The sequence below is a fragment of the Notolabrus celidotus genome, chromosome 4, assembly GCF_009762535.1.
Source record: "Notolabrus celidotus isolate fNotCel1 chromosome 4, fNotCel1.pri, whole genome shotgun sequence".
NCBI classification, from domain to species: Eukaryota; Metazoa; Chordata; class Actinopteri; order Labriformes; family Labridae; genus Notolabrus; species Notolabrus celidotus.
In genome coordinates, this window is record NC_048275.1 from 25,565,502 (window position 1) to 25,593,403 (window position 27,902).

The window sequence follows — 27,902 nt, forward strand, 5'->3', positions numbered from 1 at the left end:
TTGTTTGTTCTGACCACACTACCTTTGTAACCACATGTAAGAAACGTAAGACCAACCAAAAGCATGTACAAATCTGCCATCTGCAGATTGTCATATCTTACAAACTCAGCAAACTATGATTTTAGAGAAAGTTAAGGCAGCCAGTCAGCACAGCGCCTCATTATAATACCATCCCCATCCACTCAGATCACTGCATGGATAATGAGCCTACAAACTGAGAGGCTGCAGATCCTCAACAGGTTTGTTGGCTAAATATGGGATGTTTTTTTTTAGCTGAATTCAAAACCTTGCATTAAAGGCAAGTAGGGCATGTTGTAAACAGCTAAAAAAATACCATTAAATGGGACCTTTACATGTTGAATCTACAAACCTGGGGGTTCCTCCAACATCACAAAGTGACAAATATTTGCCATTGACGCATATGTCAAGATATTTAAATCCAATCCTTTTTCCATATATGAGTCTTTTGAACGGTTTAAGTCTCAGGCTAGGTATCAGAGTCAGTACTTGGAAAAAAACACCTATCTGCAACAGCACAATTCCATGGTGATTGTTTCTGGCTGATCAAACAATGGCACCAGAGAAGCTTCTCTGCAAGAAGCTGCAGATTTGTTCAGTGACACTACTGATTCAATGCTCTCAGCTCAGCTCTAAAGTTCTGTTTGTTTGTGCATGTGCTGAATGCTATTTAATTCTGCTACACTCAGCTGTATGTACCCACTGAAACCCTCTAATCAGCAAACAATGGTAAAGCATCCATTCTTTCTAAAATGATGAGGGTCGATGTTGACTTGGCAGTGCAATGTGCTGTGGGATATCTCTGGGCATTCTAAGCAAACTAGATGATGTCAGACTGTCTATATGAGCGGCTGCCAATTTGATGAATCACAACTCAATGCTCCTCCAATACCAATAGACTTCTCCCACTGGTTAAATGCACTATTCAGGCCACAAATTATGACTTAATTCTGTCCAATTTTGTCTTTTCATTGGTTTCTTGTACCATAACTTCCCATGAGAAGTGGCTAACTGTTTTTGCATTTATTCCTGCGGTGAAGTCAAGGTAACGTCTGCCTTCTGCTGTACACAACTTTAATTTTAGAAGAGAACTTAAGCCTTTTATAATCCACATGCAAAAGTAGCCCAAACCCATTTTTTTAGTAAAGGAGTGGGTCAGATCTATTTTTTCCTTTTTGGTGTGTATGGCACAAACCTGATGGGATCTCATTTTTTCCATGGTATTCCATTCCATTCTAAATGTAGTAGTAAATCAGATAAAGTTCTGCTAATCTGCAATGACACCACAGTGTATTTGTCTGTAAACCTGGTGAACTTATCTCAAAACTTGCTTAATGCTGCCAATGCAATCACGTTTACAGACACTGCCATCAATGACTTTGTTGTGTATGTTTGTTTTCCTTGATTCAATATCATCCAAACACATTTATCCCTGTGGCTGTCTTCTTTGGGTTTGTTCATGTCTGTGTATCTTTGTGTGTGTGTTTACGCTGACCTGTAGCAGATCTTCTTGGTCTCCGCCCACCTCCAACACCACAGCAACCGAAGCAAAGGGTCGACTTGCCATCTGCTGTCGCTCTCTCATCAGCTGCTGTAGGGTAAGACAGAAAAAAATATTAAAAACTCAATGTGTTATTTTGAAGGAATTTATGTCATACTGCCCTGTTGTAACTCAAAGATATGTGTGATTCATGTAGCCAGTGAGCACTAACAAGGATTTTGACATTGAAGTATGATTGAAAATAGGATGAAATCAGGTCTGTATATCCAAGAATTTCAACCAGTTTTTAACTGGCTAATATAAAATTAAGAAAGTGTCATTTTTGTTCCATAATTTGATCATTTGTTTATTGTAGAGGTGAAAGAAGGATAGAAATTATTATTAAGATGGTATTTCTCTGAAGTTATTGTTCAGTGATAGGTCAGTGCTGTCTATACAAAGACGCAATTTGAATAAACATAAAAAAACTAAAAAAAAACTTGAGTGCATTATTGGGTGTCAATAAGAAGGTTTGAAGACATCATGAAGAGCAGTTTGAAATATTACATACAAAAGAAGTTTAAAGGAAAGCACATATGCACAGGTACTTTGTCAGTGTAGCCCTGAGTACGCCGGCAGATGCTGACATCTGATGATTTAACGCTTATCACGGAGCTTGATGGTTGACAGTGATAAGCAGCAGACATGCATGCCAAAGTTTGTGGAATCTGAACTTGCTCTTCTTTTATAAACTCAAACACTCATTTTAACCACAGTACTTCCCAGAAGTGACTTGAAAATTGCTTTGTGTGATGTGTAAAGAATCTTGTGGCAGAAGCAGATTCACTCGTACAAACATAGAAGTCTAACCAATGTCTATGAACAGTCAGTGGAAAACCATCACTTTTCAATCAGTAATTAAAATATTTTTCATGGCAGCCTCAGACATACTTTGACTGGTTTTTCAATGGAATGACTGGGTATGGTTGGACCATGGTCACCTAAAGTGAGCAGCTCTACTCGGACCACCAAGTGAGAAACCTTATATTGGTTTAATAGTAGACGATCACTCAGGTTCCGCTTCAGCAATCTGAACAGCAGATTTTGCCCAGAAACCAAACAGTGCCTGTTTTTCCTGTCAAACCAATAGCCATGTTTGAATAAAGTTGAATGGCCTGAAACAGGAGAGCTTACAGCTGCAGTGTAATCCTTCAGAGCAATCAAAGAAAATGAAAGTTGCTTGTTAAAATAAAACTGATTTTCTTTGACCATTGACAAGCTCAAGTTGTTATTGAACATGCTGGCAACAGTGCAGAAGAGATCCAAACAGAGATTAAAGTGGAACTTTTTATTTTATTACCAGAAAGTTGTTACATCGCACTCTTGAATACCACCAGAGTTCAGGGAGAAATCAATAACTTTACCTTGCCAAAAAAAGGGACTTGCTGCTTTAGTGCTGCAGTCTTTAGTTGGCTTGTGTAACTTTGGATCTTTTAAGGTTTAGCATCCAGCTCAAACAACAACACTTACTGCCCGGTCAAGGTAACAGATTACTGGCATTTGTTATGCAAAGTAATAAAGTCTAGTGAATATGAAGAGAGTGACAAAAGACTATTTTCAGGCAGTTTTAACAAATGTTTGAGCCTGTTATTGGCAGAAATACCTGCAATATGGTGTTTAACAATGTTTGCCTGTTGCATTTGCCCATAAAGATCAAGTTTGCTGCTGACAGCTCAAGCAATTTTCAGTAACACTCCCAAAGCGTTTTCAATATAATTGTCATTTAGACCCAAAAATATGTCTACAGTAGTGCTTGTTTGAAAACACTGTAAATTTCCCTCATGAGTAATGAGGAAAAGTAGGAAAGGCAAAAAATTGAAACAAAGAGAAGGGTTAGAGGGCAGCAAAAAAGAAAAAGACAGACATAGATGAGGAAAATAGATGAAAAAGATGGCAACTGATGATAGGAGGAGGGGAAGAGTGGGGAGCAGAGATCAAAGCAAGAATGGTTGATAGACGCGCAGAAGGAAGGCGAAGAAGAGTGAGGACTGGCAGGTGGTGGGGGCATGTGAGGAGTCAGAGGGGAGGTAGAGGAGGGCGGGCCAACTTCATTAATGAGGAAATGTCAGATGAACAAAGACAGGCGGCGAGGCCTTCATCAGTGTGAGGTCCAAATGCCGAGACTGAAAACAAACACACATACACAGAGGTATGCAGAAGGTAAAATAAAATACTGAAAACCTGGAAAGTAAGATACTCACATACATAAACGAAGTCTATACAAATTTATAGCTGAATTCCTCTGAGAACACACAGGCAAAAAAAAAGAAGGTAGCACAACATGCTCATTGCAGCCTCATATGCCCTCCTCTCCATCCAAAGGTCTGTTCCCAGCTTTTTCCACTTCACTACAGACATGTTAATGGGGTTTTGTTTTTACATTTAGCTGGGGGGTGGCCACCTGTTTCACGCAAAACAAACTCATTTCTGGTCCATTATACGCCAAGCTCTAATCATCAGTATGTTGCTCGCTGTTTCGGTGGAAAATCTGCCTGGTGCTTACCCCGCCAAACACACAAACACACACACACATGCATCATAGTTGAAACCTATGCCGGGAAGACAGATGGATAATCTGGGCTGCAGACTGTGACCCTTACATTGGAAGATAGCTTTGGTTTGTTTACAACCCCTTGTTTGTTTTGTTTTTTTTACAAATATGCCTAACATAAAATGAACATGTTTGTAGCAGGACGAGAAAGGCGGCTATTCAGTGAGGAAGTAATAAGAAAAGCCTTACAGATAGTCAGTGCTACCACTAAGGGAGTCACAGATGCAATTGTAATGTGGTTAAGTACCATATTTCTTACCCGTCCCTGGTGTCAATTTAACTAATGAAACCAAGAACAACAATTTAAGAAAGGTTTAAATATATTAACATCAACAATAAATGAAATACACATTTACCTGAAATGTGTATCGGACTCAGAAAAATATTTTCTTTTAAAAGTAAACTTTCATTAAAAAAGGTTAAAAGAAGCAATATATAGATCATTTAAAAAAGAAGTACATCAAAAAAAGGCGGCAAACACAAAAGGATCAGCAAAAGAGTAACAAGTAACACAAAATTAACATGAATGAAACATAAAAAAATAAAACTCAAGAGACCAGAATTCAAAAAAGAAAAGAGGAACATGACACAACATAACATGAAGGTAAAGGAGAAGGTAACTCAAATGTCAGCAGCCTCCACCCTTTGTTACCTCTGACCAAACTGAAGCACCTCCTCCACCTCTGTGTCCTCGCCTGCTGCTGGAAAAAAAAGGCTGCACATTGACATTACCCAGCTGTCAGGTGTTGTGCTATCACGCTGCCGGCTGCTGGCTTGCCAGTGTCAGGCTCTTTAAGCATGAGTGAATACTACACCTGTAGCTACATCAGCGCAGCCAGGTGCTCCGGCGGCGGTAACTGCTCTGCTAGCAAGCCGCCGTGCCGGCTAATGTGATGTCTTCTCTTGTTAGCTGTCAGCGCTACGCTAACGCTGCCTGGATGACAGGCTGTGCTTACTAGCGACGCTGTTAGCCTCCTGCTGATGTCAGCTTAGATCTGTTAGATCCTCTGTGTGAGGGCGTAGGAGAGATGCAGTGTGTCTGTACTGTGAGATTTGGATGTTTGTATCAGCTTTGAACACTTTTAGACAGAAATGAGTGTTGTTGTTTTTTACACTGAGATGATAAGTCATTGTTTAAACAAGAAAGAGAAGCGGAATGAGGACAGAAATGTAATCATAAATATTCCTGCAGAAGCCCTGTTCACCTTGTCTAATATTACCATCAACAAAAAGGTTCACTTTAATGTGATTAACTACAAATAAGCAGACTAATGTTTTAAACTTGCCCATTAATTTCAAATGTTCAGTTTAAATCAATTTTATGTCTGCAAGGAGGCTGATGAGAATCTGTTGCTATGGAAGTTTAACTGACCATGGAATCAGAGTAACTATTTTGTTGGATGTATCAATTAATTGTTTGTAGCTTGAGTTGGTGGCTAGGAAATAAGCATAATAGTAGTGGACAGGTGGTTCGCTTCATGTCAGGGTCCAGCTCACCCTGTCAGGATTCTTATGTGTATAACCACCTGCTCACAATACAATAACCCTGACGTAGATCACTTTCTAAACTGAAGCCAACTTCGAAGTAGTTTTTTTTTAAATATACCTAAAACACACTTAAAATTCAAACAACAAAAAGGCAAACAATAGCTGAATTTTTCTGAGCTGAGACTCAGGTGTAAAGAGAGACACTTTCTAAACTAGACCCCCCAATCTCATCCAACTCCAAAGATGTTTGGCAGACAACATGAGTAATTACAATTCCTCTGACTTTACATCTCAAACAGACAGACAAACAAACAAGGTAGTTTTAAGCAGAACAAACTGATCTTTTCATTGTTTTGGGAAGTTTAGTTTTCACATTGCCAACTGCTTTGGAAAAAAGAGCATCAGTCAAATGAGAAAGGGGACAAAGATAAGAAAACATTTAGTGTAGACTTACTTCAAAGTCCCCATTTGGAAATTATTTCTGGACATTTTCCTGAAGTTAATCAAGATAACATAGCCATGCAACACACAACAACAATAAAGCGTCTATGTGACATTTTGCCAGTACACATAACAACAGTCTATAACCAGAAAACTTCATGGTAATGTTGTCATGTTCCCTGCTATGGAGAGTCTTAATGGACTTACGTTTATAACAGTCCTGTTGTGAAAAATCCTCGATCCTCTATGGTTCACTTTTAACTGTGTGTTAGCTGTTATAACAGTTAGATTAGCAGTACATCATTTCTCTGTGTTTCTTTGGTTAGGTTTAGTTTTTTTCTTCAACTGTTGTACTTTTTGTGCTTTATAACCAACTTTACTTTTTTATAACTTATATGAGAGTATTCATGCGTGAGTATGAGTCATAGAGGTGTTTTCTCAGCCCGGTCTTCCCTAAAGCCTCTGCTCCTGTATTACTGAGATTAGATAAACTGGTCAAGGTGAGTTGGGTCACATTTGTGAGTGTGTGTGTTGCAACCTGATAAATTGGTCTAGACAGTGGAATTATGTAAGGACATAAAAAGTGGGAGGAATATTCAGCACTGTGTTAAGTTTTAGAGCCTTGTGGATATGCAAGTGTGTATTTATTGAGCATGCATATGGGTGTGTATAGATTGAGTGTGTATATGGACACTAGCATAAAGCTATATGCACATAGATATGCAAAAGCTCTTACTAATTTGGTCAAACAGACCACTTGTCTGTGTTAAAGCATGCTTTGTGTTTAATGCCCCCTTTGACAAGTCCTTGAGTGGGCAACAAGGACAAGGCAGCGGCCATCTTCTGTCTGCCCGTCGGGCTGTAAATCAGCCATAAAATGGCTAATTAACTCTGCTGTGCTGTAAACAAGCAGTACAACGCTAGAGACCCAAAACTCGATGTCAAATGCATGCAAAGGAGGAGACAGACTTTAAAGGCTGGATGCATCGAAAGGGGAGTAAGCAATCAAATTCAGTTTTTGCTTTTAAAGGATTTTCGCTGGATGCCCAAAATTCTAAATGAGAGTTAGCATTTCCTGCTAGTATTTGCCTGTGCTTTCACTCAATATTGAATGTGCCTGTGTTTATCTAGTGTAGGGAGGTACGGCATCCAAATACCCCTTAACGCATCCATCCTGCCGTCTCAGCTGGACAAACAGATGCATAAACAGCCGGGAGAAAAATGAGAGGCTGCTACAATGAAGCCAATCACATGGCGAATTATGCTTCACAGAACGCAGCTCAAACAAAGTCGCACCTGCAAGCTCAAATTGCCAGTCCTGTTAGACGGACTGGAAATACCTGTGTAATGTGCTGTTTGCTGATTTCAGATGCATTCCTGTGCAAATGACGGGTTTCACAACACGAAGAGTGGCTTGCTCCTGCTATGGATGCAATTAAACTCCACATCAGCTGTGCGTGGGTAAAACTATGGTAAAGTCAATACATCTGCAAGCCTGTATCTATATGTCAGTGTGTCTACAGTATATCAATAGGAATTTATACAATAGCATGTTTCCTATATTTTTGGGCAAAAATTTGATCTATATATGTTAATGTGTCTGAACTTTGGTTTTTAAGACATACATCTATACCGTCATAAAAGTGTGAGAATTTTTTGGAAAGTTATGCAGTATTTTTTAACAGTATCCTGTTCTCATCCCCTTGTGACAAAAACCATAACCCTGACATTTAACTCTTGTGGTGTCTTATAATAATTTCAAAAGTGCCTGTTTAGCATCTACTAGCATGAGGTTAGATCTGTTTTAAGGCATTATGCGCCTTATTATGTGCCTGTTTCAATGTATGATTCTGTTCTGAGGTTCTGAGGTCTGTTGAATTTAAATACTTTACATAGCACTGCCAGTTTAGTTTGGTAAAGGCACAGAAAAGTCCTTCATTGTTGTCCTATTAATCAACCTCAACCACTACCCCAGGCAAACAATGTCAGCCTTTCAACCACATGGCATGACTCTTCACCAAAGACAGCTAAGATAGCTGCACTGAGCATCCAACATTGAAGAAGATGGTTTAAATTGGGATTATCTGGGCCTCTGCAGTACCCCTTTATCTGTTTACCTCTACCTCAAGACCTTCAAACTGGCTCTCAGTTTTGGAGTAATATCAATAAGCAGTGAAAAGTGAGACTTATAGAAGTAATACATACCAAATGCTTTGTTTTCAAAATAACACTATTTGAGTAGTTACAGATTAATGCTTAAAATCTGACACAATTTTAAAATTGCAAAGCAGTAAATGTAAAAGGAGAATTTGTTTGAAGTATGCACAGAGATAGACACCAAAGACTGAATGGAAAACACACCAGACCCTAACACACCGGGCTGAATTTGCTGATGTGGACCTTCTTAACAACACATTTCTCATCCAACATTACTGCCCCTGTTTCCCCTGTAGATGTAATGCTACATCAGCGCCAATGTTCCTCCAGTCAATCTGTAACCTAACAAGATGGTTTAATCAATGCCACAGAAGGCTGCAGGTTTAGGCCTGATTAATGTTTTAATCAGAGATAGGAGGGGAACAACCATTTCTAAACAGGACGTATAATTCTTATTGACTGATCCCAAATGCACAGACACTTACAGTTGAGAAGTTGTGCTTTACAAAAAAAAGTGTTAAAACTTATTTTAGTGTTAACTTATGTCCAAGGATGAGTACCAAAATGAATTGAAGTATCCCCCATTACAGTGTCTGCCACTGGAAATAGATTTTTTTGGAATAATTTGCTGAGGTATCTACTGGACCTTCGAGGACTGATGCATAATATAGCTTCCTGATGAAAAGATGTCTGCTGGCTGCCTCCAAAGTAAATGCAAATGTAAGTAGGAACATTTGAAAGGGTGACTGTGACAGTTATGGTTCAGCAACAAAAAGTAAAAGCTAATATCTTCTTTAATGTAAAATCTGGTCAAGCATCGTGTGACTCTATGGAATCAGTCTTCTTTTCTGTGTCAGTAGAGCGAGACAGAGCTATATATCTGTTGGACATAATAAATTAAGGTCTCACTTTTCTGGATTGTAATATTTGATGGGAAATAATCATAAGCAAAAGAGTTAGACTATCCATGCCGAAAAGTGGAGCTTTTAGAATTGGTTTGTGTTCCCTTTCATGGTCTATGTTAAAGCCCAGCAACTGGTGCTGTTTTTGATAGCTTGAAGGAGACAAACAGGGGTCACTCAACATTCAGACAGTAATGTGTTTTAACTATGTTTGAAATAAATGTGTTTGAAATAACTGTGTTCATGTTCACATGTACACCTCATATTGAAGGATCCCAGGTTCTCCTTGGCATGGGGTTAGAAGCTAATATAACCTATTTTACTTTGTTTTATGACAGGCTCTGTGTCAAACCATACTACAACAGGGATTTGCCTGTGAAGTCTGGAACATATCCTTTGTCTATATATACTGTAGGTGCCATGTTTCCTTCAGTATGTGCTTTGTCCTTGCAGAAAACTTGGTATAAATATCAGTGTTAATGAATCTGTCTATATGTATGCCCTGTGATGACGTCCTTACCAAGAAGCAGCAATAGGCTCCTGCCCTAACACGACCCTGCACAGAATATGTTATTAGAGAACTGATTTATAGATGTGTGGTGGATATAATGATGATGAACAGGTTGAAGTAAGGTAAACGCTGATGAGATGGATGGAGATGGCTTAGCTGACCATGACTTGTTGCTTCCGTTTCTATTGCTGGTGATATGACTGAACAAATCCAGCTGAGAGTGACTTTTAACCCTCTGAACACTTACAGTATGTCTCCCAGCTTTTTTTTTAGGGACCATCAAGATCAATGAGAGACTGACATTCTCAAGTAATGGATTTTGCTGACTAGGGTAACCTTTCTTGTATACATCATGCCTGGCGGCTGCATATTACCACAGTGGGCTTGTTTTATTTTGGAGGATCCCAGTGCCTTACAGATCAGATTGTCAATGAAATCTTAACACAGTTTAATAGGCCGGCCTTTAAGCCATGCTCATTGTTACAAATGTCACTAAGAAACAACTTTCAGCCACTTCCAGATATCTGAGCTCCTCAACCTGTCCCTGCAGGTGGCACCTGAAGAAAATTCATATTCAACACTTCAGTCCATGAGTTAATGTTATTAAAGCAACAACATTTAGTTATTGCTGTACTCCTTTTGGAAAATAAATCTCTGTCTGTAACCGAGGAATGTAGAAATCTTAATACACTTCTGACCTTGGCAACAAGACATCTTCCTTCATAAAAGCCACAAATGAATACTTAATCAATTCAATCACTCAAAGGTCATAACTACAGATGCTGTGAGGGACACATTCCAACCATAATATATATAGCTTTGACTTTCTCTTAACCAAAGGAGTGGAAAAGGAGATGAAAGTGTTGGCTACCTCATTGCTGTCAGCGATGTACTTAGGTCAAAAAATTAGGACTCTTTACTTTAGGGGACAAACCTGACTCAAACCTCAAGTTGGAAATGTTAATTTAAAACATTTCAACATACGTGCCAATGCATTCACTAGAAATACACTAATGCATTTACTCTTTCAAAAGGCAACACAAAGGGATGAGAGATACACATGGTGTCACTCTCAGAGGATAACATTTTTGAAACCCAATGATAGGCATCTACACAAAACCACAAACACGCACTCATCCAACCATGATAAATACTGATAAGTATTCAATTATTCTCTCATTATGTGGCTTTTGATACTCACTGCTGTGTCTGGAGACAGATAGGATTTACAGCTTTGCCTCTCCAAATAAAATATTATTAGCCGTTGAAGAAAGAATAAATCAATTCAGACGCTGAGTCTGCAGAGATACGTCTGGTCTACTTGTTTGATACAATGCAGCTGATTTACAAAGGACACACACATAGGTGCACTGGAGTATTTACATCACAAAAACACTTGGAAAGATGCCAAATTTCTCTGTTGAATGCTTTTAGATAAACAGGTGTGAGCACATAAAGAGAGACTTCCACAGACAGTCACACACACACAGAGATTCTTCTGCTTCTTGAATTTGTATGCCAGTGTGGCCACAATTGAGTGGTGATAACAAATCTCATTTCCGGTATGTTTGCCAAGTTCCCAGGCGACATTTGTCTCCTGGCTGACTGTGGTGAGTGGGATCTGAGCAGAGTAAACAAAGGAAAAGATATCCTGCTCTGATAGGAACCACCACTCCAGACCAGAGTCCAATACACCCAACCACAGGAATGGACCAAGCACTTGAGAATCTTGTCAGAGGTGGCTGCAAGACAAAGTCTTTCCAGAGTCATTCTCCTTTCACTGGTACAAAAATGTATTAGTAGTCCCAAAATAACCTTTATATGATGGCTCCTAATACACAACTTTTGGTGCTTATCCCACACATGCATTGGGTTCCCCCACTTGGTTTGACAAATACTGAAGCCTTGGACACACAAAAAGGCTGACTGTGTTCAGAAGACTTTCTCTTTGTTCAGACACTTATTGAACCTTAACTTGAACTTTAAACCAGGTCTCCTTTCCCTTTTGTATGCTGGATATCCACAATTGTTTACATCATTGTGTAATCAAAGTAAGGATAGGGATCGAGACCTTATTCTGGATTTTTCAAAACATGAAAACCAATATGAGTGATCTTATTGCTTCTGCTATCAAGTATTGTGGGTCATATTCCGTTACATTATATCTTGACTCGTGTCACTGGTGTCACAAAGCTAATTATCAGTCAACAGGCATTAAACTAAACAGAAAAATTCCAGTGGTCAGCTGCTTGGAAGGATGGGAATCTGTAAGATATCTAAAGATGGACAACATTTTACGAAAGCAAATGATAAAAAGGAAGCATAATGGAATTTATGTGGCAAAAAAAAAATCTTGCAAGGATGCCAGACTGGCTTACTGGTGAAGGTGCGCCCCATGTACAAAGCCAACAGTGGCTGGTTCGACTCCAGACCTTGACCCTGTGCAGCATTGTCTGTCTCTCTTCAGCTGTTCCTATCCAATAAAGGCAAAAATGCATTGGACTAGCACATCAGCATTGTCCATTAAAGTAGATAAAAAAGAAGAGCCTTCAACTATCCTCAGGTTAAAAAAACACATCCAGCTTCACTGAGGCTCCACCCCAAGCAACCATAGTAAGCAAGGCAAAGGTCACATTGTGATGTGATCAAGATGGGGTCAGTAAAATTACTATTTGGTTAATAAAGGGTAAATACAAATTCATGATGTGTTTAAATATATCATCCAGAAAAAGGAAATCTAAGTTTCGGCAAGTAACTTAAATAAGTACGGTGGTTTGGAGAAGTTTTTTTTTTTTCTCAGCAATATAAAATAGATTTTACATGAGGACTGACAACATGTTTAACTTACTAAATGACCTCAGATTAGTTTTTAATGCCAGACTGATCTCAATATTTTTTAAAGCAAATATTTTGAATCAAAACACAATCATTTCCTTATTAACAGCTAAAAACTCAAGTCTCCGCTTTCTACAATATAATATAATAGTATTAGTAGCAGTATTGTTACAGACTTCGGTTGTTAATGAGTCTAGATAATTGCATCAGTATCGGAACAAACTATCAATCTGCATCCCTGAATATTAGTGCGGTATGGATGATAACACAGGAGTTTTGGAGCACCTTTTGCATCTCAAGCAGATTCAAAAGGTATTCCTGTTTCTCTACAAGACATGTAACTATGTTGTTCAACAAAGTTTTAACTACTGTTTCTAAGTTGAGTTCAGTTAACTCAAGTAGAGTTTCTCCAAGTGTAGCTTTGCTGAAGTGCAAGCTCTTCTCGTGTGAACTAATTGGAGGCTTGCAAAGCTGCACTTGTGATTTGTCCTAAATGGGCTAAAACTTGCAAAAGCCAATGGTCTGTGAAGGTCCAAGCAAAACAGCAAGCGCTCATTCATAGGTGTTTATGAGCTGGAGGACCACATAAGTTGTACCAACTTTACTAGAGGGAGATGTTCTCTGAGGTATAAGCGGACATCTTAAAATGTCATAGAGAGTCTCAACCTTCAGTCTGGTCGGGGAACCTCTTGAAATGTATTGAAACAACCCTTGAAAACAGCTACGACTACAGCCTAAGTGAGGCAGGCAATCTGATGGCAGCGGAACATCTCCGACACATCCTGGCATGGTGGCAGAATAAATCCCAATTGATTCTGAGAGCTAATTAGAGAGAGGCCAAAGACACAAAGAGAGACAAAAAGGGCTTATAGATCGTACAGCTTGTAGCTGTTACCCTGAACAAGGCAGACACACTCTTGTATTATGACCAATAAGTCCCATTCAAAGCTAACTGCCAGCCAATTACTGCTAACACGCCGGCTGGGGACAGAAAGAGAGGGAGAAGAGAGGCTGAAATCTTTCTGAAGAAATATAATGAAAACAGGCCAAATTGGGGCACCGGTTGGCCTGGTCGTTAAAGTTTGTGCTCCATATACAGAGGCCTAAGTCCCTCTTGCAATGGTTGCTGGTTCGACTCCCGGCCACAACCCTTTACTGCATGTCTTCCCAACTCTCTGTTCCACATTCCCTGTCTCTCTTCAGCTTTTCCTATCTAATAATAGCACAAATAAGAACTAAAAAAAAAAAATAGGCCAAACTATTATGTTTAGTGAGATGGGCAAAACTTGTGAAGAACAATTCTGAATTTCTGAGGCACACAGTTCTCTCTCTACAATTCAATGAGATACCCTCTGCTGTAACTGGAGTGTTGTCAATACAAGACTGAACCAAGCTACAGTTCTATCTCCTTCATTTTGACAGTATTTATCAGTAAAATTATTATATTAAGATACAGAGGTCTGTACTACGAAGCTACTGAGGTGCTTAAACTCTTGGTTACTTGGACGATGGTGCTCCACTTTTGCTTGAGTACATATCCATGACTACTTATGCTTTAAACTAAACTAGCACTGCCTTCTTATTAATCAGATCTCTTGATCACAGAGGTTGTATGACAATGTTAAAAGAGGAGGGCAAGAGTATTTACAAACCAGCAAGGGCTCTTCAGGATCATTTCTCATATGAAAGATTTTCATTGTGCTTGTTTATAACGTTATCCTACAACAGAGACAGACAGAAGCACTAAAGCTTTTCATTTGTTGTACCTAAAAAATGGAACACTGTATACGTGCTTTACTCTATTAATGCTTTAATATAAATATATATATTACTTGCTCCTTAGTATTGGTAACAGCATTACGGTTAGGGTTGCATGACACATAAGAATACAATTAAACAACAAATCAACTTCATGGAATGCAATAATAGTCAGATCTACTTATGCAATAATGATCAGAGCAGCAAAACAAAAGTCTTTAACTTGTACATTCTTTGTCTTTTTTTGCTGTCCTGTTTTTTTCAGCCTGAATGTTGTGTTGAACTTGTCTGTACTTTTTGGACGTCGTTTCTAATGGTCAAGTGTGTTGTAGACTTTCTGTAAATGATCTTGTAGTTACACCAGGAAAGCTTGAAGACGATGTAACAGTTATCATAAATAGTGTTTAGAAACAATTCAACACAGTGGTATATCTGTGCTAATAAGTAAAGCATAATACATAGTGAGCAGGTGGTGGTATGTCTCACCTCATTGAGATTCTAACTGCTATATATACATATACATAATCCCAGTTAGACTTAGCAACCAACCAAAGAAATAAACAAGTTGACACAAAACATTGATTTAAAGATGATTTTGTTGCCCTTGTCTGGGTTGGCAGGGTTCCCACTCTTTTCCAGAGATCATTTTCCAGGACATTTCCAGGACATTTTCATTGATAATCAAGCTGTTATGACAGTCTTAATTTAGTTCCTAATTTACTTCCTAAATAGTCTAATATGTTCCTCTCTGTGGAAGTCTACATTGAAAGACATGTAGTCTAGGAGTCTAGGAGTTTCTGTGCAGATGTGTTGCTCTTTTTGTTCCGTTTGTTTTCACTATCCGGAGTTTGCACTCGTACTAGCTAGAGCAGGGGTTCTCAAACTTTTTGGAGCCAGGGACCCCTTACAGGTGAAAAAATTGTCCAAGGCTCCCTCATAACTGTAACACAGATTAAGCACATTAGTGATGTGTCATGATCAAAAGCTGCGGCTCTGAGAGTCGATGCTTTATAGTGAATCAGAAGAGCCGGCTCGCATCGAGAGAGAGCCGGCTCCCATTGTTTTCCTCTCGCTGCTTAGCTCTTACAGTGCTCAGCCCCAGCTCTGCTCACAGCAGAACTTTGTTTTGATTGGTCAGCATGGCGGCCATGCGGCCAATCACATGTGAGGATATAGGATACAGGTGATGGAGGGGAGGCTGTGTATCCTGGCTTCATCTGTTCCTTCAGAGAGAGTTTTCTTGAAGACCGGGCAAATACTCACTGAGAGGAGAAATCGGATCAGCCCATCCAAGCTGAGGCATCGGATTTTTCTCAATGCCAACCTGAGGACATTAATAATGTTTGCTTGAGTTTGGTTCTGGTTCTGTTTGCTCAAGTTTGGTTCTGGTTCTGTTTACTCAAGTTTGGTTCTGGTTCTGGTTATGTTTCTGTTTGCTTGAGTTCGGTTCTGGTTCAGTACAGTTCTGGTACGGTTCAGGTACGGTTCAGGTATGGTTCTGTTCTAGTTCGGTTCTGTTCTAGTTCGGTTCTGTTCTAGTTCGGTTCTGGTACGGTTCTGGTACAGTTCTAGTACGGTTCTGGTATGGTTCTGGTTCGGTTCTGGTTCAGTTCTGGTTTGGTTCTGGTTGGGTTTGCTTGGGTTTTGTTCTGGTTCTGTTTGCTTGAATTTGGTTCTGGTTCAGTACGGTTCTGGTACGGTTCTGGTATTGTTCTGTTCTAATTCGATTCTGTTCCAGTTCTGTTCTGGTTCGGTTCTGGTTCAGTTCTGGTTCGGTTCTGGTTCGGTTCTGGTTCGGTTCGGTTTTGGTTGGGTTTGCTTGGGTTTGGTTCTGGTACGGGTCTGGTTCGGTTCTGGTTGGGTTTGCTTGGGTTTGGTTCTGGTCCTGTCTGCTTTAGTTTAGTTCTGGTTCTGGTTCTAACCCTAATCATAACCCTAACCCTAATCCTAGCCCTAACCCTAACCCCAATCCTAACCCTAACCCTAACCTTAAACCCTAACCCTAACCCTAATTCTAACCCTAACCAAAAAGTTGAAAAAAGTTGCGCAGTGTCGCTGTCTTTTCCAGCACAGCGTGCACTCAACTTTCAATGAATGGGAATGTGTTTTGTTAATAGGGTCAGGTCGCACGCAGCCATGTTGGAATAATTTTCCAGGACTACATGTGATTTTCCAGGACATCTTACTTTTTCTCCCATTTTCCAGGTGTTTTCCACTACTGGAAAACTGGTCAACTGTTTTCCAGGTTTTCCAGGACGCATGGGAACCCTGGGTTGGGGACATAATCTTACGTCACTTTTCCCTGACAGAGATGATTGTGGCCCAGTAGCTCCAAAAACAAAAGTTTCATCTCCAAATAGACTAAAAGTGACAAAAAAGTATCCATAGCCTACAAATTCAGAATGCTGATATAAACGAAGGGTTTTAGTAAGTTTTATCTGGTGGTGGTGAAATGTGCCAGGCTCCTTTTCCGTGGATTGATTTGACATGACATGTGTTGTCCCTGGTGTTGCTTTGGTATTGAGGGTTGATCACTGTTTTTGACCAGTAAGAATCAAATATTCAATATAAAGCCAGTTAACTTTTCCTGGGTATGTTTAGTGTCACATGCAAACAAATGTGGCCAACCCTTTTTTTTCGGAGTTGGCCAACTGTAGTTTCTAAGACATTTCTCAAATTACCCTCTATATGTTGAAAGGAGAAGAAGTTGATAGGGTTTGTAATGTTTAGAAGTGATGTAATTGCTGTTCCAAGATGGACTTCACATTTCCTGGACATATAATTTGAGCCCATCACAGCCAATAAATAACAAAGCCTTACATAAACGCACTTAAAAACTGTGAAGTGGAGCATTCAATTGTACATTTACAGCATTTTTTGTGGATTTATGTAAACCTGAATAATTTATTTGAAATCAGCCAGACTAAACATCCAAAAATAGACATGGAGGAGGCTCGGGGCTTTACTGAAGTGTCGGAAGACAAGAAAATAAAGGCTGGCAAAACGTCTCCTCTCATTTTCTCTCTTTCTCACCCTCTGTCTGTCCCTCTTTTCTTCAAATGTAGTGACCGCAGTGTTAAGCAGTGTGGTGACCTGGTCCACTAAATCAATACCCGCTCTCAGACAGAGGGCGAGAGACATAAAGAGACACAGAGAGAGAGAGAGAGAGAGAGAGAGAGAGAGAGAGAGAGAGAGAGAGAGAGAGAGAGAGAGAGAGAGAGAGAGAGAGAGAGAGAGAGAGAGAGAGCTGGAAGGGAAGAAAAGTAGGCCGTTTTCAGGGGTCATCCATTACATCCTATCACATTAGCCCTCATCATTGGTCAGCTCAGACAGCTATCATCCATTCCCATTCCCCACAGGCCAACACACACAGAGGGGAGACCACTACGTATAACTAGGATGTGTGTGTGTGTGTTTAGCTCATTTTTCCATGCTTCTTTAAATGGCCGATAGAAGTTCAGCAGCTGGATTTGATCTATGGTACCTGGCACATGTAACTCTCAAGTTACACTCACAAGTTACACAAGTGAAGACTGAATTGTCGCCTGTGTGTGTATAACTCCACCCCACATTGCTTCTACTGTTTCCAAAGAAAACTGAGAATTTTTAATTCCACCGCAGGAAACACTTCTTATCTTATCAGTTATATTAAAGCAAAATCTACATTTAGCTGTAATTGCGGTTGAAAGGTTGAAACTGTTGGCATACCAGTTATCCACAAAGAAACCATGGATTTGAAATCCTTGTTGTTTAAGAGTTTTGAAAATCCTTAAATCAAGCAAGCAGATATAACATAATTTGATATAATATACTGTATATAGGAATACAATGCTCAAAATAAATTCCACACTCTTTCAAACATGTTTATAACACAGAAAATGGAAAAACATACAACAAAGGCAGATCCAGGAAAACTGCATGCCATGCAAAACAAGAGTAGAAACCTGGAACTCAGTTCAACAGAACATAAATATCTGGGGAGGACTAAAAAACTAATGAGCACCCTCGTTGTTAGGTAAAGGCTGGCGCAAGGTGCATTAAATTCCCCCTTGAAGGCAAGATAGCCACAAAATTTAGTATTCAAGCAAGGTGTTTCTGGAGAAGAGCTTTGGGACTTTCAAAGAGTTGCACTGAGGCTCGCTCTGATCTCTGCTCTCCAAGTAAGACACTGCTGAAAAGAGGTTTGGCATTTCTCAATGACACAATGCTGCAAACAGAAAGTTTTCATGAGACCAGGTTCTTATATGAGTGGGCCAGGGAAGAAAACTATAGGTGGTTCCTGTTATTGCTTTGACAGTGTGATTTATAACACTCAAAGAAGCGTATATCCTTTTGACCACAGTCACACACACAGACACAGGCACGCACACACCTGAAACCCTGCCAGGCTCCAATCACACAGACTATGCTAACACGCACTGTCCTTCTCTCTTCCCCCCTATGTCTCTCTTTCTGTCACTTTCTCTCTCTTTCTCTCTCTCTCTCCCTTGTGCACACACACACACACACACACACACACACACACACACACACACACACACACACACACACACACACACACACACACACAGTCCTTTGGTTTCCTTGGGAACAGTGTTTATCCCGTCCATTTAGTCCATTTAGCCGCGTGTCCCATTAGCATCAACCTCCCATCTGTCTACCCGGCCCCTAGAGGACTCCATTGTGGGTGTGTGTGTGACAGATTATAACTATTCTTGTGTTTGCATTTGTGTGTGTGTGAGTGTGTTTGTTTGTTAGTGTATTGTTTGTAGTTATGTTACCTTCTGATCACATCCCCTCCCTCCACAAACTAATCAAATATCAGATTAACGTTCGTCAATTCCCACCTGCCCTGGCAATGCCGCTCATAATCATTATCTCTGACCTCTCTGGTTGACTCGCTGGCACCCGTCCCATCCACCAATTACACTCCACAGCTGACAGGCCAGCTGACTGCCACTTCCTACCTCATATCAAACTAGAATGTGTCAAGGAAGCAGACCAAGCTTGGATGGGTCGACTGGTGCTTCGACCCTGAGGTCAAGGAGATGCCTATGATAGGTTGTGCTGAGGCTGACCCACTACACATGGAAACCTTTTGTGAATGAGATCACTACATCCTCACAATGCTGTAATGTGAGGAGATGTTTAATCAACTTGGGCCTAACTCACTGTCAAAGATCATCTTACTCACTTTTAAACTGCTCTGTGACTCAGTCATAAGAACGAATGGGATCACACTATCAACTCATAGGAGTGTAATGGTGGTAACTAATGGGATATCAAGGTGACAATGAAGAGTTGAAATAAACCTTTGTGGTTTGCATCTTCATTGCTAAAGCAGATTTGAAAGGCAGAATAGATTTGGTCACCCTCCACACAGTAGTTTCTCAAACAGACCTAAAACTTTGCATCTGTTTAGTATTTAATTCAAAGCTTCAGCGTCAGTTTTCCATCCATCCGTCAACTTTCATCTTATCCGGGATCAGGTCGTGGGGGCAGCAGTCTAAGCAAGTTGACCCAGAAACCCCTCTTCACAGCAGATTTTTCCAGCTCCTCCTGGGGGATCCCAAGGCATTCCCAGGCCAGATGTGATATATAATCCCTCCAGCGAGCTCTGGGGCTACCCCTAGGCCTCCTCCCAGGTGGACGTGCCTCAAAACAACTCTAAATGGAGGTGTACAGCAGGGATCCTTATCAAATTGTTGAACCACCTAAACTGACTCCTTTGATGCAAAGTAGCCTACCAATGGCTCTACTTCAAGGTCCCTCTGGATGTCCAAACTTCTAACCCTATCTCTAAGGCGGAGCCCAGCCACCCTTTGGAGGAAACTCATTTAGTCTGCTTGCATCTGTCACCTCATTCTTTCAATCGATACCAAAAGCTCATTAACATAGGTGAGGGCAGGAACGTAGATCAAGTGCTAAATAGAAAGCTTCGCCTTCAGACTCAACTCCGACGCCTGCATTATTGCTGATGCAGCACCAATTCACCTGTCAGTCAAACGGTTCATTTTTCCCTTACTAGTGAACAAGATCTCTGGATACTTGAAGTCCATCAGGCTTCCATGGCAGTCTTGTATTGTTTGACCCAACCATTACCCCAAATTGCCACCCATATAATACTTCATCTCTATTCTCATGTCTTCCCACAAGCTGGATAGCCCAATGTTGTTATGAGTGTCTATTTGGATCCAAGTTGGTTAAAAATTGTGTGGGTTAAATAGAAATTATGCATCAATACTTTAAGTATAAGTTTGAGCAGTTATTAGAAAAGCAGGACATTTTATTTTGGTTCAATCACTTCCTTTACAAGTGACTCAGGTTAGAGTATGTCTTACTTTTAACAAAGCAATTCGATCCCCAAAAACACTCCTAAGAACTGAACTTTACCAGTGAGAGATACTGCAAGCTAAGCAAAGGTCCTTAAAAGCCATTTGAAGGAAATATCTTCCTTCTGTCTCTGTTAGATTTAGTGGTTAATCATTCATCATGATCTCTCTCCAATTTATTTCATCCATCTGTCTTTTTGCTTTTTATTTGACCAATCCGCCATTCCTTCTTCTCAGTGCCAGTGAAACCTGGGTGTAAAGCTGCAGAGCCCGGCACTATTCGACACCACAAGGCCCCATCTCATTAACAATGGCCTCAGCTCACCAATATATACCACTCATCAACTGGGCGTGTGTGAGTGCGTGTAAACTAACACCCCGTTTGTGCCTGATAGAGGAGTCAGCAAGTTTACTGGCCAGCCTGCAGGCTTCATCTCAAGATCTTTTTAACAAGGAGCGGGTCAATCAATCTCTGATCGATAACTATCTAACGTATGTGTATGTGTGTGAGTGAGTGTGTGTGTGTGTGCACATGTGTGTCAGGCTGACTAATTCAGACATCTACAACTAGGGCTGATCCTGTTGGGCCTCCTTGCAGAGCAGTGTGCCAGCTGTGGAAATGAAAAACCAGCGGCGTCTTTGGCTGAGCTATCTGCGTCCAAGAGGGAAGGCTGGCAGAGAGGGAGAAGTCAATAATGTTGGGGTAAACAAATATTCTGTGTGTGTGTGAGAGAGAGAGGGGTATAGAGTGCAAGGGGAAGAGAGAAAGAGAGAAGGGGGAGAAGGGAATTCAAGAGTGGAGTGAAAGAAGCCAACAGTTTTGCCAATAAACAAGCCAGCACAGCACTATTGCAGATTGCCATTGAGCTTAAGTTTACAGGATAGAAGCATTAGAGAGTGGGCCCCATCAGACCGATGCAACAAGAGCTGATCATGCATCTCTGCAGGTGTGAGTGTGCAAGAGAGTGTGTGAGATATTCACAGTTACATATTAAATAAACTTGTAAACTGGTGAGTATCAACAAAACTATACCATTAAGTATGCATATAATTTCATTCCAGTAGTGTGTTGGGGTCAAGCTCTTCCACGCTATATGCAGAAAATCATTTGTTTATGGACTCTGCATTATGCACAAGGCCTTTGTTATGTTAAAACTAGGAAATCCACATCAGCAAAAAAACTAATTCAGCGTTTGTTGTCTGCATTTCTGAATTGTGGTCAAAGTAAAACAGCCTAATTGGTTAGGGTAAGCCACCAAAAGTACAAGGTCTGGTTCAAGCAAGACACAATGGCAAAGGTTAAATTGTTGCTGAACTCTGGCCTTCGGCTTCACTGGGGTCTGAACCACAGCTATGGATTTAAGTCCTGTTGTCTGACTCATCCATCACCGCTTTAACAGCCTTTTATTGGACTCAATAGATCTCTCCACATCTCCACTATGAACCGTTGATGTAGAGGTCTAATAATGCTATGACTGGGTCTATATTGGAGCTAAGTGGGGTGCACATTTCCTTCTTCCAACACAAGTCAGCAAATTCCCTGTGTTTTAATGGTGTCACGATTATCTTTCCAGATTTTCTATTGCTATGTTATGTAGCAATAGCAACATAACATGTCCTTTAAAATACTGTGGACTACAATCAAACTGACAAAGCGATAGGTTGTACGAAATAGCTAACGCAAAGGATGTACCAGGTAGCTTAGTAGCTTCCATCCTATTGTCCAACATGTTTGTTTACTCTAAAGACATGTTTGATTGCAAGAGATTTTGCGAGAGTTAAAAGTTACATAGTAACACCAAGAAAACTCATTAAAAAGTGATGACAGTTCATCAAATACGGCCTGTATACAAGAAAATGTATGTACAAAACCTTTGGAGATGGTTTGAGCCATATTGATTTTAGATTGTTTAAATAGATGCTCTGTGAAACAATATACTATACATGTGAATATATCGTAGTTTTTAGAGGATCAGTTTAGAATCATTGTGTCAACAAAATCTGCTAATTTGTTCCTTCATTTTTAGACAATTATGTATTTGTTTATGTCTGTATCTATTTTAACTTGTTCAAAGTAAAATATAGGTCGAAGACAGGATGAAACCATGTTTATGAAAATCGGTATAACCCGGTGTCCTTATGCACTCCCTTCATGTTTAGTTCAGCATTGCGCTTGTGTGTGAGTGTGCAGTAGTGTGTGGTGTGTGTACTGTTGTAATTTGTTGCCCTGCGGCATTGAGAAGCGGCTCATTATCCGAGCAGAACCCTATCTTCCGTCCCTCAGGACCGTTACAATCACAAAATCATTGATTCGCTCCGCTTCCCGAAACAATGGATGGTGAGTAAAACCTTGATTGAATAGATTTCCAACAGGCCTGCTTTTGCCGCTCATAAAACTTGGTTAATGTTTGTGTAGAGCCAGTGGTGTTGGTTCACTTTCTTCATATGCAGTTTTGCTTTCAAATCTCTAGGTCTCAGCTGGAAAGATAAAGTACAGTCCCAGATTTTGGGTTCCTGATAAAAAACAATCTCATACTCCACTTTTCTCCAAGGTCAAGATTTTTATTATACAACTGATTTCTCTATGGGGCCTCCAGGAGCAAATAGAACCATCAACAAGAAGATTGATTATTTCAATAGTTATTTTCAACCGTTGCCACCAGTTAGGTGTCAGACAAGTTTGTTGACAGTCATCTAGCAAAATAGCGTTTTCTTGTTTTGTTTTTTTAAATTATCCACAGCAAAGGTTCATGATGATTGATATTGATATTCTTCAATGCGAAAAGGCAGCAGGATGAGAATAGACAGGATCAGCAAAAACAACACATGTAGAATGTGATGAACTCAAGTGCAAAACATCCTCATGGTTGTAAGGAATATTCACTGAAGGCTTTTTTTATTTCTATTTTTTAAGCCAAATGTTATTTTAACTGGAAGGTCACTGGATTGACTTTACATAGGCTACAGGATATGTTACACTGCATTGGGTCTGAAGAGCAACAGTGACTTTAAGACAGTGGGATTCTGGAAATCTGTTAGAAAGGACAGAAAATAGCTTCTGAGTGACAAAGGATAAAGAGCCCTCACAGCTCACAATATTCAGTGCAGTGTCTAAAGGTAAAGTAACAGTGAAAGCTACTGGAACAAAGCTTCACTCTTATCAGTGTGTGTGTGTGTGTGTGTGTGTGTGTGTGTGTGTGTGTGTGTGTGTGTGTGTGTGTGTGTATGAAAAGACTGCTTAATATTCCTTAAGTCAAAAAGAGGTAAGAGCTTTCAGACTGGATGTTGTGAGTCAAAGTTGCTGGCAAAGCAGAGTCAAGTAAAAAAAAAAACAGAGAGATATAAGATGATAGATTCCTGCTGTGATAGGGCAACGCTGCTCCACGTCACACAAAGTTCAAACAGAGGAAAAAATCTTCAGTGTTGCTTTTGGAAGAGGACAAAAGAGAGGAGAGGGAGGAGGAGAAAGGAATAGAGCCAAAGTTCTATATTTACTTGGGAAGAAATGATGTGAGGGGAAGAGTTTGATTGAGAAAGAGAAGGGGGAGGACAGCGAGGAGATGGGGATGTAGATACATGAATAAACAGAGATGTATAGGCGACACTGCTGCATGAAGACAAAACACTGAGGCTGGAAAGTTGGAAGAGAGAGTGCTGAAGTAGCTGAGAGTGGAAAGGAGATGTAGTAAAAGGCGATGAGAGAAGTGCAAAAAAGACTGAAAGACTTGAGTTGGCTTGGTTAGATGTGTGGAAAAACATTCTTCTTTCAATGCAAATGGATCTGCTTTTAAAAGATGGAGGTGTTCACACGTCATCATATTTTTTCTTCTGTTCCAGCCTTAAAACTTACATTAAGAACTGTTTGCGGATTCAGAATTACATCTGTTGGATTGAATTTGGCCCTCCATTATCAACATTTGACGCACAAAACATTTGTTTAAGCCTACACAAACTAATGTTGAACTAATGTTTTCCTGCACATGGGGTTAAGCCCATTCAGTACAATCCATAGAAAAATATTTGCATTATTGACTGATCAGTTGTTCAATGTTCTCTGTTATGTATACCTTTTTAACGGGACAAAAATTGATATTGATAAGATCATAAAATGAGACCCAGACCCTTTCAAAGTCTGTAATAAATATGAGAGAAGAAATCTTTTGCTGAGGAAAGTAATAAAAACCTGAATTCTATGCTGCACAGCAACTTTTCAGCTCCTTTGTTCCAAACCATTAATAAACACAGCACTAATGCACTCCTATTCATCTTACTCAAAGCCTGACATTAACTAATATCAAACCCATTGTTGGGACTCCCTCTTCTACACCTCACCATTCAAGCATGGAATATAACCCATTTTCTCATATTATACCATTTTCTGTTTTGATCACAGCCTTTTATTTTGACAGATCAAAATAGCTTATTTCACACAGACTGAAAGGAGCTGTATGAAATATTTTTTGATCTCAATCCTGGTTATTACAAAATAAAATCACCTGTCACTGCGGCTTTTATGAAAATGTAGCCGACCATGAAACCCATCAGAAAACTTAATACGCTGGTTCTATGATGGTTGTTTCAAACTGTTAAAATGAACAACATAATGTAAAACAGTGCAAAAGGTCACAAGTGCTGCAAAACTTTTTAGATGGGAGGTTGGCATGAAGCCTGGAGTCTTCAAACACAAGCTCTGACTGCCTTAACAGAACAAAGACAGAGAGGTTGCAGACCAGACAATGCTAACAGGAATCATGTTTGTTTAAGTCATAAGTAATGGATTTTCAAAGGGCGCAAGAAAAATAATGAAACAGAGTTGACAAAATTCTCGTATTACAAAATGCAAAATGGAAGTGTTATGTGTAGATTTATACAGGTTTGAGTGCATCAACTATCCTCAATTCAACTCTACAATGTAAGTACAAACACAAGTCAAATATGTTTCAAATACAGCAGCCTTAATAGTGGCCCTACTCTTCAAAATTTGAAGCTGTGGGTTACACTTAAGCATCAGTTCGAGCCAGTTGGGTAAGCAGACCTGAGTGATGGGTGTGCTAAAATGCAGGAGACATTCACAATTAATACTTTTACGAGGATCCATATTGACCTGAATTCAAGACACTTCTTTTTCCTTTTGAAATACCAAAAATATCCAGAATGTAAGTCACAACAGTGTATAAGACAATGCCTACGTTAGGGGGCTCTCAGAGGGAGAAATATTTCAACTGTGTACCTGCCTGAAGACTTCCATTGCATTCAGCAATGTGTCTATGCAGCTGTGTAGCTCTTCTGGTACCATCCGAGGTAGAAGAGCACTCAAAAGTGCACATGGAAGCAGTTGGTTGCTACTTCAACACCATTTTCAGTAAAATATGTTACACATTTAAATACCGCTTTCTGCATTTTATACTGGTATATTGGTCGCACAAGTGTAGAGGACACAGCTTACTTTTTAGATGACAATAAAAGGCCTTTATAGTGCGTCTCACACCAAATTTTTGGGTACATGTGAAAAAGTGGAATCTTAAGGCTGTCACTAACTTGGAAATACAGAAAATAAAATATTTTCCATTCCATTGGCTTATTTATGCAAAAAAAAGTAATACGATTTACATAATTCAATTTACAACAAATCTTTTCTTTGGGAGATATTAGAAATTAGAAATGCCATGTTGTATTTCTATTCCACTCGAATAAAATGGTGGGGACTTTTTGCATTCAACTTTCCAATTATTTGGGTCTAATTGGTTTACTGAAGACAAATGTCCCCTGTTCCATCTAGCCAATTGTCTCAATCAGTACTTATCGGCTGGTTAATTAGCTGTGAGTGGGGTACACAATCTTGTGTCCTCAGGTCTCATCGGCATTCTGTCTCCAAAAGCGGAGCAACACCTGCCTTCCATTGAGATATTGACCCAGGAAAGAGCAGCCGTCCTTCTTTGTGATGGAAAAAATTAACACAGGAAGAACAAGTATTCACTGGGATTGGGTAATTGACCCATGAAGAGCTGTTATCCTTCCACATGATTGGGCAATTGACTCAGGCAGAGGGTTTACTCATGGTTGTGATTGGCTCAGATGGGATGGGTCCTCTTGAGAAGCTGCTGAGTGTATCTTCAGAGAGATAAGAGCAGATGTCTGCTCTTCACCCAGCTACAATCACCTTCTTCCCCCTGTGTCCTTTTTCACTGTGTGTTCCTCTCTGTCACACGTGTGCATAGGCAAACATACTTATAAGACTATGTCATAACAAAGTGTAGCCATATCATGCTGCCCAGCTTAGACCATAAATAATATCCAGGTGGTTGTAATTGTCCCGACTGGCTACAATGTGCTAAGATTTAGAGACAGTGTGGAGCTTTACTCCTTGTTTCCAGTTCGTATGTTACTGTTGTCTAAACATCAATAAATGTGCAGCTGGTGCCTCTAGTGTCCAATGAAAGGAAGTGCACTTCTTTACAGATAGATATAAATCTGATGTAAGCTTACCTATAGCCATGAGGGAGACAATCTGCATGTATATACTGTATATAGCCATGTTTTAGCAGAATAATCAGATTCACAGTGTGTTAAAACCAGACAAACAAGTTTTTTTTTATCATACAAACTCTAGCTAGCTAGCAAGCACACTCCCTACAATCCCTCCAAAATCTACAGCAACAGTTCTGTTCTTTTTTAACAAACTTACAGTCTGGACCAAAATATTCAGATATCACAGAGATTTGCCTCAATAAACATATCAAAGTGGAAACAAGGCGTAGTTAGAGTCCCTGTAAATTTCTGTCTTTGAAAACTACTTGAAATGAAGTGTTGGCTGCAGTAGACAAGAATCAGTCAAGAAATATCTTTGGTTATGATACATAATGACCAAAAACAATTAATATGATGCAGTTTAAATCCATCAGCTAACTTTATCAGGTGCTTATTCTGTTGCAGGTTTTGCATTTTGTACTTTCCAAGAGGGAAATAACTTTTCAGACCTCACAGTTTTTAATTTTAAAAATGAATATTTTTCTAAAATGGGTTGAATTAACAATTTAAGCTCTGGCCTTCCTCTCTGGTGCTCTCATACATAAACAAGTACACATCTGTCCTTGACTCTCTTTTCATCTGCTACCTCCGGCTAAACATTTAAGTGGTTGTAAACTCTACTCTCAGACCCACCACATTTCCACCTGAGGCACTGTGAATACAAAGACCTATAGATCCTCCCAGGACACCTCACACATCCTGACCAGACAAGATATGAGCCAGTCAGTCCCTTCCAACTCCATGGCTGTTTGCGACCTGTCTGCTCTGTTTGGGTGCCAGCGGCAGGGGGGGAGATTGGCCCTACTGGGTGTCCGTCATGCCTCACCACCCATCGATCCCG

The 27,902-nt window shown here is 39.9% G+C and overlaps 1 protein-coding gene across 3 annotated transcripts in view; it reads right to left on the reverse strand.

Annotated features, from left to right (window-relative positions):
* Positions 1–27,902, reverse strand: part of atrnl1a (attractin-like 1a) — a 305,950-nt gene that overhangs the window by 52,535 nt on the left and 225,513 nt on the right. For all 3 annotated transcript variants that reach the window (XM_034681468.1, XM_034681469.1, XM_034681470.1), the window contains one exon: positions 1,514–1,609. In XM_034681468.1, the coding sequence (XP_034537359.1) occupies positions 1,514–1,609 (96 nt within the window). The remainder of the gene's footprint in view (positions 1–1,513; positions 1,610–27,902) is intronic.